General features: G+C 36.7%; 1 protein-coding gene across 1 annotated transcript in view; it reads left to right on the forward strand.

Moving 5' to 3' along the window:
• LOC108536784 (E3 SUMO-protein ligase RanBP2-like) overlaps positions 1-14,591 on the forward strand; it is a 75,250-nt gene extending 60,659 nt beyond the window's left edge. Inside the window, 9 exon segments of the mRNA XM_017883814.1 lie at positions 464-634; positions 1,253-1,345; positions 1,631-1,809; positions 4,561-4,765; positions 5,967-6,068; positions 10,098-10,258; positions 10,955-11,228; positions 11,350-11,684; positions 12,405-14,591. Coding sequence (XP_017739303.1) covers positions 464-634; positions 1,253-1,345; positions 1,631-1,809; positions 4,561-4,765; positions 5,967-6,068; positions 10,098-10,258; positions 10,955-11,228; positions 11,350-11,684; positions 12,405-12,710 — 1,826 coding nt within the window. The 3' untranslated portion in view covers positions 12,711-14,591.
• The last annotated feature ends 394 nt before the right edge of the window (positions 14,592-14,985 follow it).

Consider the following 14,985-nt stretch of genomic DNA (forward strand, 5'->3'; position numbering starts at 1 on the left):
ACAGGAACTAATTACAGTTGGCTTTGCATTAGTTTCATATGTCTACTAATACTTGCTTATGTTTTCTTTAAGATGTTTTTTAGTTGCTGCAAATGCATGGATATTTTCATAAACCTACTGTATGCTAAGTATAGTTAGGCAACACTTTCAAATTTTTAACCTTTTTAAATTCTAGAAATTAGTAGTAATTCTTTTCAATAACTATTAAGTAAACACAAGACTTTTTTGTTTTCTTTGGTTTTAAATAGATTCTGTGTTCACTAAGGGTTTTTGGTAGAACACTAAATCAGGATGCTAATTCTAATTCATGATTATCGTACATCTCTGCATCAAAGTATATGTATTTTTTATCAGTATGCTGTTTTAACCTGCAGACAAGTTCCATGGTTTTTATTTTCAGTTAGAGTATTAATGTCAATACCTAATACCTTATCTTTGTCAATTTTTTTGACTTGTGTTACAGCAAAAGAGAAGAAAAAACCTGAGGATTCTCCCTCAGATGATGATGTTCTCATTGTATATGAACTAACTCCAACCGCTGAGCAGAAAGCCCTTGCAACCAAACTGAAACTTCCTCCAACTTTCTTCTGCTACAAGAATAGACCAGATTATGTTAGTGAAGAAGAGGAGGATGGTAAACTTTTGTTATTTCAAAAACACTGTGTTACTGCTAATCCTAGTAAAATTGGGAGTGTGGTGTAATTGTTTTAAGCCTGCCTCTTAGAACTTATCACTAATATCCTTGCAGGTATATTCACCCTAAATGTATGTGTAAGTGGTCAATGGATATAAGGATCAAAAGGACTGTGATCATTGAGCAAGCATTTTTTGGATGGCTAATGTGCCAGGCACATGTTTTGAGGGGATTTAAAATAATCATAATTTTGCTGGAGTCTTAAAGATGTGGAAGAGAGAGATAAGGCAGACAAGGTTCCAATGGAAAACTTTGTATGCCATTTTTTAAGCTGGGCAGTTAAATAAAAGTCTCAATAGAATCAGTTGGACAGTGGTATACAGTATTGGGTTATGGGACAAGGAGATTGGAAGATGAGTTAAAATGAGAGCAGCTCAAACAAGATGAGAGGCTGAGCTAAAGCTCTAGCAGTAACAGAGGTATTAAGGATACAAAATTGGCAAAATTGACTGTAATTCAAATGGGGAGAGGGAGAACGGGTGAAGTTGGAGATAGTCCCTAAGCAAGGAAAACCCCCCAAAATTAACTAGAAATTCTTTTAATCAATTGTATTTTAAGATGAAGATTTCGAAACTGCTGTCAAGAAACTTAATGGAAAACTGTATTTGGATGGCTCAGAAAAATGTAGACCCTTGGAAGAAAACACAGCAGGTATGTTAAATGTAAAGGACATTTATACTGCTTTTAACAAGTCTTCTATTTAGAAGGAATAACCTAGTCTGATAATTTCTGTAATTATCAATTTTACTATACCCATGGTGATTTAAAATACTTTAACATTAGGTGAAAAATACTGTTTTCTGGGTGGTCCTTGTTTTTCATTAGCATGTACAGGTCTTGTTACCTGGGTCTGTAGATTATATCGATGACTACCATTGTTGTAGAGAAGTTGGGCTTCATCTGATTTCGTTTGCTTGTGTTGTACTGATTTTTCAGATGATGAGAAAGAATGTATTATTGTTTGGGAAAAGAAACCGACAGTTGAAGAGAAGGCAAAAGCAGATACGTTAAAACTTCCACCTACATTTTTTTGTGGAGTCTGTAGTGATACTGATGAAGACAATGGAAATGGGGAAGACTTTCAATCAGAGCTTCAAAAAGTTCAGGAAGCTCAAGTAAGAATATCTCTAATAAATATTCCTTTTAGTTCCATTGCTTTTGTTGATGCAGTAAACTTTAGAATGTTCTTATTTGTTTATTTTTGAGACAGAATTTCACTCTTGTTGCCCAGGCTGGAGTACAATGGCATGCTCGTGGCTCACTGCAGCCTCTATCTCCCAGGTTCAAGTGAATCTCCTGCCTCAGCCTCACGAGTAGTTGGGATTACAGGCGCCTGCCACCATGCCTGGCTAATTTTTGTATTTTTAGTAGAGACGGGTTTTCACCATGTTGGGCAGGCTGGTCTTGAACTCCAGACCTCAGGTGATCCACCCGCCTGGGCCTCCCAAAGTGCTGAGATTATAGGTGTGAGCCACTGCGCCTGACCTAGAATGTTCTTACCAAATAGTAATAATGGGTTGTAGCTACTAAATGGGTTGAGGGGTCTAATCAGCTATGGCCGGGAAATAAGGAATTTTAATTTTGTTCTACACAAGAGCTATATGCCAAAAGCCACAAAACACTGATGAAATAAAAAATCTAAATTAATGGAAAAGTATACTGTTCCTGGATTGGAAAACTCAAAATAACTAGAATATCAATTTTCCAAAATTCATCTATAGATTTAATACAATACCAGTCAAAACCCCTCCAGGAATTCTTTTTCTTTCTTTTTTTTTTTTTGGTGAGATGGAGTCTCGCTCTGTCACCAAGCTGGAGTGCAGTGGGGCAATCTCTGCTCACCTCAACCTCTGCCTCCCAGGTTCAAGTGATTCTTCTGCCTCAGCCTCCTGAGCAGCTGGGACTACAGGAACACGCCACCATGCCCAGCTAATTTTTGTATTTTTAAAGTAGAGGCAGAGTTTCACCATGTTGACCAGGATGGTCTTGATCTCTTGACCTTGTGATCCACCCGCCTCGGCCTCCCAAAGTGCTGGGATTACAGGCGTGAGCCACCGTCCCCGGCCGGGAAATCTTTATGGATATACATAAGTGAATTCTAAAATTTCTATGGAAAGAAAAGCTTATACATTTGTTACAGTTGATGAATCTACACTGACACATCATCACCTAACATTTTTACCTTTTTGTTAAAATTTTAACTATTGATACAATCGTGATTCTTTTTATTAAATCTGTGAATGACACTGCATTTTCAAATGTTCAGAAAATTAACTTTGCATTCTAGGGTAAACCTCACTTGGTCAGGGTATAATTTTGATATGTGGTTGCATTCAATTTGCATAAATCTTGTTATAAATTTTTGGGTTTATATTTATCAGGATACTTGTAGTTTTCTGAAACTGTCTTTGTTTTCCATGTAAGAGTAATGCTGGTTGGGCTCAGTGATGTGTGTAGCTGTGTGTAGTCCCAGCTATTTGGGAGGCTGAGGAGGAGGAGGATTGCTCGGGAGTCCAGGAGTTCCAGGCTGCAGTGCGCTATGATTGTGCCTGTGTATAGCCACTGCTCTCCAGCCTGGACGACAACATAGTGAAACCACCTCTTAAAAAAATGGTAATACTGGTGTCATAAAATGAATTGAGAAGCATTTTCTGTATTGCTGTTTTCTGGAAGAGAGTGTGTTGACTTGGTGCCATTTTCCCTTTAAATGTTGAGCTGTTTTCACCAATGAAACCATGTCTGGAGTATTCTTAAATTTTAAAAAATACTATTTATTTCTCTTCTTTATTATTTCCTTCTTTCCTTCTTGCCTTGGGTTTATTTTGCTCTTTTGTCTAGTTTCTTTTTTTTTTTTTTTGCTTTTGAGACAGAGTCTCGCTCTGTCTCCCAGGCTGGAGTTCAGTGGCATGATCTCAGTTCACTGCAACCTCCGCCTCCTGGGTTCAAGCAATTCTCATGTCTCAGCCACCTGAGTAGCTGGGATTATAGGCATGGCTAATTTTTGTATTTTTAGTAGAGATGGGGTTTCACCATGTTGGTCAGGCTGATCTCAAACTCCTGACTTCAAATGATCCTCCTGCCCTGGCCTCCCAAAGTGCTGGGATTGCAGGCGTGAGCCACTGTGCCTGGCCTAGTTTCTTAATTTAAAAAAAGCTTAAATTACGAATTTAAGATCATTCTTTATTTCTAGTATAAGTATTTAATACTGTAAGTTTCCTTCTAAGCACTTCCTGTCTGCAACTGGCAAGTTTTAATATGTGGTATTTTCTTTCATGCAGTTCGAAATGTTTTATTTTCCTTGAGACATTCTTTGTGATCTGTACATTAGATGCTACTGTGCCATTTCCAAATATTCGGTGATTTTCCTTCCGTATATCTTTCTTTTAATGATTTCTAGTTTAATTCCTTTATGGTTTATGAAAACATTTTGAATAATTTCAGTTCTCATAAATGTGAGGTCTGTCTTGGTGAATGCCTCATGTGTACTTGAGAAGAAAGTAGAGTCTGTTGTTTTGTTGACATTGTGCCATTGGCAGTTCCAGTTTTTTCTAGCTGCTGTAGCACCCAGGCTGGGTTATAGGAGTGGCAGGAAAACTCCATGTGGATCTTAACCTCCAGATTCTCTCTCTGGTCCCAAGGTCCTTTTTCTTCCTGTTTTTATCCACCTTTCCAAGGCTTCTTAGAGGTGCTCTGTATGTTTCAGTCTAGGCTTCTAGTTGTAGGTTTTGAGGAGAGATAGGGTGAAGTGTGTTTATTCTATCTTCTCCAGAAGCCCAAGTTCTCAGTTCCCTTTGAAATAGATCATATAGTCATTTTTGTAATTTAGCATTTAAGTGGCATAGTATTTTGTGACTTCCTCTTTGCAGAAATCTCAGACAGAAGAAATAACTAGCACAACAGACAGTGTATATACAGGTGGGACTGAAGTGATGGTACCTTCTTTCTGTAAATCTGAAGAACCTGATTCTACTACCAAATCCATTAGTTCACCATCTGTTTCCTCTGAAACTATGGACAAACCTGTAGATTTGTCAACTAGAAAGGAACTTGATACAGAATCTGCAAGCCAAGGTAAAACTTGATATATGTTTATCATGTATTACATAAGGGACACCTTATTTATCTTTGAGAAGATAAGACTTTTAAAGGCAGATCCTGAAAACTCCCTTTAAAACAAATTTTGATGTGTATATAAAGGGGAATCTTAGTAGTGGTAGTAATAATAATAATCAGAAAAATTGTATTGTCTTGCCAACAAATATGTTTTTATTGATAGAGTTGTGGTTATTAGGGAAATACAAAGCATTATGACTCTGACCTATTTTCCTGAGTTTAAAAGACAAGAGTGTTGTTACATGTAATTTCCTCTGTGATAGTGTTTTCATTTAAATATTGTTTGAATTATATTATCACTCAAGCATATTCAAAGTGTTTTAATTATGAAGAAATTATAGAAATACAATAGGGATTTAAGAAAGTTTTATGGTACTATTTAATGTTTCTTATTTTCTCTAATAGTTTCAAAGCTTGCTAAATGAATTACTCAGTTACAGTAACATATTTGGTATTGCTTTCTCCCTTTCATTTCGATTTCGGGGATGGAAGTGGGAAGTTTAAGTGGTATTGCTTTGTGTACATTACCTACTTTTAAAAAAAGAAATAGCCTTCAGTGTCACAAATACTACATTTATAGGCATTTGAGAGTCTTCATGTGCTAAAAGAAGACGACGACTTCATACCTAAAGCCTCATATGTTTTCATATGAGGAAAATAAGGCATGGGGCTTTCAGAGATCATGCAGCTTCACATTAGCAGAATTAAGAGAAGACCCCAAAAGTCCTTATGACAAAGTGTAAATGAGACATTTGGTTTTTATAAGCTTATTTATAGTACAGAACACAAAAAGTTTTTATACAGATGTTTCCTAAAACCCTGCCTCTGATTGAATGCTTGCTTTGGAGTATAGTAGGCTCCATAGAGCAGAAACTGTAGTTTATTTTCTGGCTTAATATAGATAGCTCTACATCTCATTTATAAAAAATAAGTGTTGGCATGCTTTTGGTGTGGTATTGTAGTATTCTTTGTGAATAGCACCTGTAAAATTAGTAATACTGAAGCAGCTCAGAATTGGATGTATTTTGTAACTTGTCAGAATTGAAATAACTCCCCTCATCCCAGAGTATACAAGGCTCTACTGTTCTCTCTAGGTCCTGGGTAAAGCTTTGATATTCAGCACAAATGAAATAGTAAATTGTTCTATTTCTTTTGCCAGGGGAAAGCAAAATAGTTTCATTTGGATTTGGAAGTAGCACAGGGCTCTCATTTGCAGACTTGGCTTCCAGTAATTCTGGAGATTTTGCTTTTGGTTCTAAAGGTAAGATGAAGAGGAGAGACTTTTAATGACATTGTTACAGAATCAAGCACAACTGAAAAACTAGTTTTTTGTTGCAGTACATAACTAAAGTAGAAGTTTCTTCCCTTACCCCCCAGTTTGTTTAGTGTTTTAATAATGAAGGGCTTCTACACTTTATTATTTTTTGACATCAACATTATCATAAGAATTTTCTCAAAATTTTATATAAGCCATGCTGATAGTCCTCCCCATTCTGAAATGCAGAACCATTTTTGAGCTTTGGAATGACTCTGACTTTGGTCATTATTCTTTTAACTATACTTTCAGATTTGATTTGTTAATATTTCAGGATTTGTGAGTTTATTACTTTTTAAGGATATGATTTTGTAGTTTTCTGTACTATCTTTGGATTTCAGTATTAGGGTTGTGCTAATTTATTGTGCTAAGTTTATAATTGGTATGCTTGCCCATCTTCTTTAGTGGAGTTTCTATTTTTAATCCATTTTGGTAACATATCTAGAAAATAATCCATTTCCCTGATTGTATCGGGTTTACCAGTATAAGACCATTCATTGTATTTTCTCATTCTTGTAATATCTTTCACATTGCTCTTTATAGCACCACTTAAATAGTTCTAGTACAAGGTGTTTGATTTACGGAATACATTTTATTGAGGATATATGCTTAAATGATTAATGCAGTTCAGAATTCTGTTCTTTCCTCCTCCATATTTGCACTTTTTTCACAGCTCCTGCCACCTGTAGAAACACATAAAAGTTTTAGAAATTACCTTCAGATGTGATGTTATGTTGGAATTCTTGTGCTTCACTGATGTTACTTATTTTTGTTTTAATTTATTAAATAGCCTGAAATCAAAGGGTAATGTGTCAGCAAATAAGCGATATAGTAGGTACACTTACACAAAAAAATCCCAAATGAAAATAGATAGGCTCCTTGTTAATCAGTGTAGCCTTTTTGAAGTATTATGTCAATATTGGACAGTAAAGTGTAAAGTAGAAAATACTCACATATCAGGAGGAAAACCATGCCTAAATAAGCCTTATGCATTGACATTCACTTCTCACTACCACTTGTCATTTTTAGTGAGATTATTCACCAAGCTCTTGTGTATTGAATGCTTACTTTAGTTAGATTGTGCTTGTTAAAAATAGTATTTGAAACTGTAAATGCCCTGCAGTCAGTTTTGTTTGTATCCATAGGTTTTCATAGGGAATCTTTATACTTTTGTTAATTTCCAGATAATTTAGAGATTCAATCTTATTTTCTCCAATGTCTCAAAGCTTGCTGAATTATTCACTTACAGTAACATCACTGTAGACCCCGTTATGACCTGTGAGACCCAGATACTGATATATTACACATATTTTTACAACTGATTGATTCTAATGTGTTCCCAGGATAGAGAACCACTATTTTGAAAGAATTTTGAATTCTTCTCCCAATGTCCCTTGGGGTTATTTTTTAAATTTTTGCTTTCGACAAAAAAGTTGCTGAACAATTGTGTGTTTTTTGTTTCTGTTTTTGAGACAGGATGTCACTCTGTTGCCCAGGCTGGAGTGCAGTGGCATGAACACAGCTCACTGCTGCCTTGACCTCCTGGGCCCTTCAGCAGTCCTTCCACCTCAGCCTGCCAAGTAGCTGGGACCAGAGGTGTGTACCGCCATGCCTAGCTAATTTTTGCATTTTTTGTAGAGACAGCGGTCTCACTACGTTGCCCAGGCTGGTCTCAAACTCCTGGGCTCAAGCAGTCCTCCCACCTTGGCCCTGCAAAGTGCTGGGATTATAGGCATGAGCCACTGCACCTGGCCCTGAACAGTTATTTTTGAGCCCCCAAGTTGGTATCTCATCCAGATCAGTGGTTACTGGTCTCAGGAAGTCCCCATGCAACCTGTGATTTTTGTTTTCAGATCATTCCTTTGCAATACAATTGTTTTATGTCCTTAAGAATTTTTGTCTTTCTGTCTTTTTTTTTTTTTTTTTTTTTTTTTTTGAGACGATCACCCTGTTACCCAGGCTGGAGTGCAGTGGCGCAGATCTCAGCTTACTGCAACCTCTGCTTGCTAGGATCAAGTGATTCTCCTGCCTCAGCCTCCTGAGTAGCTGGGATTACAGGTGTGTGCTGCAACACCCCGCTAATTCTTTTAGTATTTTTAGTAGAGATGGGGTTTTGCCATGTTGGCCAGGCTCGTCTCGAACTCCTAACCTCAAGAGTGATCAGCCCGCCTTGGCCTCCTGAAGTGCTGGGATTACAGGTGTGTTGAGCCACCACACCCGGCCCTCCCTCTCTCCTCTTTAAAAACGTTTTTTTCCCCCCTCCATTAAATCCTTCTTAAAGAGATTTTTTTATTGTATTCTTTAAGATATTGAGTTATGGACCCTGTGACATTTTTTCTTTCTTAAGAGTTTTTAGCAGAAGGTATAGGGTTCAAGACAGTGATTCAGCAAGTGATGAAAAGTTGAGAGGTGTTTCTTTCCTCTAAGATAGTGGGGACTTGGTCATCTAAATTGAAGTGTGTGGGATGGAGAAGTTTCTAGTTCTCACCTTCTTGCAGGTATGCAAGAGAGAGACCATCATTGTTCCCCCACACAGAAGTAGGATGTTTAACAGTCTAATACCCTTTGGGCAGTTGAAGTCAGTGAAGTTCTCCCAAGGCTGCTATCCACCAGCGCAGCCAAGAAATCTACATTCCAGCACTAGCTTCTTCAGGAAGAAGTAGAGATGCAGAAATTATAAACATGTTTAGGCCATTGTGGCTAATTTGGAAGTAGCAGGTTTGGCCTGCTGAGCTGTTTACAAAATTTCAAGGTGAGTACTTGAAATTTTAGAAGTAGGTAAAGAACTTAACTTCTTTACTGGAAGTCCTTGTGTAGTTTAGTATTACGAAGTTTATCCAAGGCAGTGACAGTCTTATCTTTGTATCTCTAAGCATAAACAATAACAAATGTACTCTGTACTCCCAGTATGAAGGTTTTTTTTTTGTTTTGTTTTGTTTTGTTTTGTTTTGGTGACAGTCTTACTCTGTCACCCAGGCTGGAATACAATGACATGATCTCTGCTCATTGCAACCTCTGCCACCAAAGTTCAAGTGATTCTCCTGCCTTAGCCTCCTGAGTAGCTGGGATTACAGGCACCCACCACCACGCCCGGCTAATTTTTTTTTTTTTTTAAAGACAGAGTCTTGCTGTTGCCCAGGCTGGAGTGCAGTGGGGCGATAGCGGATCACTGCAACCTCTGCCTCTCAAGTTCAAGCGATTCTCCTGCCTCAGCCCTCCTGAGTAGCTGGGATTACATTCACCCATAACCACACACCGCTAACTTTTTTTTTTTTTAAGACAGAATCTTGCTCTATTGCCTAGGCTGGACTGCAGTGGGGCGATCTTGGCTCACTGCAACCTCCACCTCTCAGGTTCAAGCGATTCTTCTGCCTCAGCCTCCCAAGTAGCTAGGACCACAGGCGCATACCACCACGCCTGGCTTTTTTTTTTTGAGACGGAGTTTCCCTCTTATGCCCAGGCTAGAGTACAGTGGCGCCATCTCGGCTCACTGCAACCTCTGCCTCCTGGGTTCAAGTGATTCTTCTGCCTCAGCCTCCCGAGTAGCTGGGATTACAGGCATGTGCCACCATGCCCAACTAATTTTGTATTTTTAGTAGAGATGGGGTTTCTCCATGTTGGTCAGATTGGTTTTGAACTCCTGACCTCAGGCAATCCACTCACCTCGGCCTCCCAAAGTGCTGGGATTACAGGCATGAGCCACTGCACCTGGCCTAATTTTTGTATTATTAGAAGAGAGAGGTTTCACCATGTTGGCTATGGTCTGGTCTGGAACCCCTGACCTCAGGTGACCTTGGCCTCCCAAAGTGCTGGGATTACAGGTGTGAGGAATTTATTAGAATAATATAGTTTTAAACATTTAAAATTGATGTACATATTACATCATCGGGAATTAGAAGGATTGATAAAATAAGAGGGGGATGAAAAATGTAAAAAATAGATACTAGTGTTTAAATATCTTGATTTATTCATCAGATAAAAATTTCCAGTGGGCAAATACTGGAGCGGCTGTGTTTGGAACACAGTCAGTTGGAACCCAGTCAATTGGTAAAGTTGGTGAAGATGAAGATGGTAGTGATGAAGAAGTAGTTCATAACGAAGATATCCATTTTGAACCAATAGTGTCACTACCAGAGGTAAATGTTAAGGAATTAAACTTTTACTAGTAACTTATTTTTCATTTATAAGTTTAAAACTTACCCTGGCTTGATCTGTCAGGGTATCATTGTTTGCATTTAAGAATGTTTACAGTTTGAAATGGAAGCTCTATTTATTAGATGTCTAGCCTTTAAGTATAAATTATTTTTTTGCAGTTTTTACATAAATATTGGTTTGTAAATTCTATATGTAATTGTTGGGAAGAAATAATTTTTTCGTATGTTTCTAGAATATCATGTTTGTTTTTATAACATGATTCCGGGGAAAAATTAACCTCATACTCACCAAAGTCCTTTCAATAAACATTAATCTGTGTTTTTTGGACAAGAACATCGTTCTAGGAAAATTATTTTGTCATTTTTAATCTCAGTATCTTATATTTCTCTTCAGTAGCAGACACTTTTGAAACCTCTGTGTCCTATGAAGAAAAGCATTTAATTTCCAAAGGGAAAATGAATACTATATAAAAGAAAATATTTAATGACAAATCAGGTCTTTACTCCCTCAGCCACATCAGATGTATTCCTAGCCCTAAGATATATAACCAATTATCATATTAACAAATTCTCTTTGTCATCACAAAGAAAATGCCTTAAAAAAATTTGGATCTTTGAAATTTGTCATGGAATTTATTATAAGCAGCAGCTTATAGAGTATTTCATCTCCTATTATAGGTAGAAGTAAAATCTGGAGAAGAAGATGAAGAAATTTTGTTTAAAGAGAGAGCCAAACTTTATAGATGGGATCGGGATGTCAGTCAGTGGAAGGAACGTGGTGTTGGAGATATAAAGATTCTTTGGCATACAATGAAGAATTATTACCGGATCCTTATGAGAAGAGACCAGGTTTTTAAAGTGTGTGCAAACCACGTTATTACTAAAACAATGGAATTAAAGCCCTTAAATGTTTCAAATAATGCTTTAGTTTGGACTGCCTCAGATTATGCTGGTGAGTTTTTACATTCAAATGTACTTTTCATTTTTTGGACTTTTCTAAAATCTATAACAAAACAACTTATAACAGTTATTTTAATACTAAGGTCACTCCTTCCCCTTTCCCTCCTTAATAGATGGAGAAGCAAAAGTAGAACAGCTTGCAGTGAGATTTAAAACTAAAGAAGTAGCTGATTGTTTCAAGAAAACATTTGAAGAATGTCAGCAGAATTTATTGCAACTCCAGAAAGGACATGTATCACCGGCAGCAGAATTATCAAAGGAGACCAATCCTGTGGTGTTTTTTGATGTTTGTGTGGACAGTGAACCTCTAGGGCGGATAACTATGGAGTTATTTTCGAACATTGTTCCTCGTACTGCTGAGAACTTCAGAGCACTGTGCACTGGAGAAAAAGGCTTTGGTTTCAAGAATTCCATTTTTCACAGAGTAATTCCAGATTTTGTTTGCCAAGTAGGTATTATTAAGTACATACTGCAATTGAGGTCTTAAGAGTGCACCACACTAACGGGAAATTTGGGTGTTTTTCCTGGACCTCATCCTGTAGTTTTGTTTAAGATTTCTTTAGGTTTTCCACACATGGAATCACATGGCATCACTACCCATTCCCTGCTCCTGCCTAAAACTTGCACCCTAAAATCATTTAGGCTGGGCACAATGACTCACACCTGTAATTCCAGCACTTTAGGAGGCCAAGGCAGGCAGATTGCTTGAGCCCTAGAATTTGAGACCAGCCTGGGCAACGTGGCAAAAATCTCATCTGGACAAAAAATACAGAAATTAGGCATGATGGTGTGCGTCTGTGGTCCCAGCTACATGGAGGCTGAGGTGGGAGCATCCAGGAAGCCAAGGCTGCAGTGAGCTAGGTTTGCGTCACTGCACTCCATCCTGGGCGACAGAGTGAGACAGCCTGTCTTTAAAAAAAAAAAAAAAAAAAAAGTTAAATTTTCAGTACTTGAGACCTAGTAGATAGAGACTAAGGGATGGGAAAACCTTTTCATTTTCATCTTCTTTCCAACAATATGAATTTCTTAGGTTTCAAATTATAGTCAGGAAAGCTGGGCTTTAGGATTTATCCTATAGTGATGAGTTCTGTGTGTATTTTAGTATTTTACTCAGGATTCCTATTAATTGAAAAAAATTTTTAAACTTTTGTTATACATTTTTTTTCAGGGAGGAGATATCACCAAACATGATGGAACAGGTGGACAGTCCATTTATGGAGATAAATTTGAAGATGAAAATTTTGATGTGAAACATACTGGTCCTGGTTTACTATCCATGGCCAATCGAGGGCAGAATACCAATAATTCTCAATTTTTTATAACATTGAAAAAAGCAGAACATTTGGACTTTAAGCATGTAGTATTTGGGTTTGTTAAGGATGGCATGGATACTGTGAAAAAGATTGAATCATTTGGTTCTCCCAAAGGGTCTGTTTGTCGAAGAATAACTATCACAGAATGTGGACAAATATAAAATCATTGTGTTTCATAGAAAATTTTATCTGTATAAGCAGTTGAATTGAAGCTTAGTTATTACAATTTGATAATTATGTTCAGCTTTTGAAAATGGACATTTCTGATGTACAAATGTAAAATTGCAGCTTATAGCTGTTGTCACTTTTTAATATGTTATAATTGACCTTGCATGGTGTGAAATAAAAGTTTAAACACTGGTGTATTTCAGGTGTACTTGTGTTTATGTACTCCTGACATATTTGTATTAAAATGGAATAATACTAATCTTGTTAAAAGCAATAGACCTTCTCAAACTATTGAAGGAATATGATATATGCAATTTAATTTTAATTCCTTTTAAGATATTTGGACTTCCTGCATGGATATACTTACCATTTGAATAAAGGGACCACAACTTGGATAATTTTACTTTAGATTTGAAATATATTTGGTAATCTTAACTATTGGTGTACTCATTTATGCATAGAGACTCATTTATGAATGGGTAGAGCCACAGAACGTACAGAGTTAACCAAAGTGCTCTTCTCTAGAATCTTTACACCTCCTGTGTGGTTACAAGTTAACTTTTTAAGTAGCGTACCTTCCTTAAAATATCTAGCTTCCTGTGCCCTTTCATAGGTATTCAATTAATTTTTACATTTTAAACAAGTTGACTATTTCCTTTAGGGGTTTTGTTTTCAACTTTTCTGTCATCTGTCTCTACTACCTCAGAAACTGCAGCTTGGTTCTGATGATAGAAATTGAATTTTTCCTTGTAGTTATTGTGATAAAGTATGAATATTTTTAGAAAGTCTATGCCATGTTATTTGGTTAAAGATTTGCTTTATACAGGATTGTTGCAGTACCTTTTTCTGGTAAATTTTGTAGCAGAAATAAAATGACAATTCATAAGAGCCACTGACATTCAAAAAATTCATTACTTGTGCTTCTGGTTATTCTAAAGGAAGACAATTCAGAGGCAGTAAATTCAAACTGCCGCCTAACTTCCAGAGCTAGTTTCTCAAGTTTGATATACACTGCAAATGTATTTGCAAATGGCTTATATCAAATGTTAGGCAAATTGCTAAAGAAAAGAGGATGTTCTTATTGGCCTACTCGATACGGAATTACAAAGAATCCAGGTAGAACACAAAATTCTGTATATTGCAATTATGAATACTGACTCTCTTCTACCCAAAGAACACATTCTTTCTGGTGAAATTACCTCATTTTATTTAGTGAGGAAAGACAGGTTTATTCCCTGTTATATGGGGATTTGGAAATTGGGTATCCTAAAGCAAGTAACTGTTCAAAAGAGGGGAGGGATGTTGTGCGAGTAATGAGTGATGGTATACCATCACCATTCCACTCAGCCACAAAGCCAGATACCTGAAATAAACCTACTCAAGAACTATGGATTACATATGTTTACACTAAATGTTTCAAATTGGCTTATTTGGAAATCTGTGTAATATAAACTGATGTAAAGTGTGTTGTAACTTTTCAGCTGAGACAGCTGATGCCTTCGTCATGATTTTAGAATAAATTCTTAACAATGCAAGTGCATTTTAAGAGACTTCTTACAGATTTCTGTGCTTTCCTAAAGCATTAAAGTTACAAATTAAAAAGCTTTAAACTTTGACCAAAAATTTGACAAAATGACATGTAAACTGACTTTTCCTATATTAGTATTCCAAAGATGCTTAACAGTGGCTTGTGGCATTTATGAGAAAGTCTTTGTGTCACATTTCAGGAAAGGACTTTGATTTCTCTTTGTTATTTAATCACTGATGTGGTCTAAACCCACGATGATATGTATCTATCTTTCCTTTTAAACTGGATTTTATATTGTCTCATTAAAATCTGCTTAAAGATAGAATAAAGTAATTCATTATTTGTACATCTTAAGTGGTACTTTATGGCAAAAAGTATGGCTTAAGTAATTTTCAGATAATAACTGCTTAAGCATAGATTTTATAAAACTTGGGCATTTGGGAACTTTAATCCAGAAACTTTAGGAGTTATTAGTCCAGAGATGCAGCTGACAGTCACAACTTAGAAAAGTAAAATATTACACCACTGTAACTGTATGAATGAGAAAAATGAAGTGGTTGTACAGTTCCCCTCAGTTTTGTTTAACATAGGTTTTCAGGTTGATGTATACTATGGCTAGCACTGTTGTGGGTACTGGCAAAAGCTTTTTTCTTTTCAAAAAACAAAAGTTTGTTTTCAGGGAGCTTACAGTCTATTATTTTTAATACCTGGTTATAACCCATATGGAACACAGGAAAAGT

Source organism: Rhinopithecus bieti, unplaced genomic scaffold (assembly GCF_001698545.2).
Source record: "Rhinopithecus bieti isolate Rb0 unplaced genomic scaffold, ASM169854v2 scaffold_13742, whole genome shotgun sequence".
Classification (NCBI taxonomy): domain Eukaryota; kingdom Metazoa; phylum Chordata; class Mammalia; order Primates; family Cercopithecidae; genus Rhinopithecus; species Rhinopithecus bieti.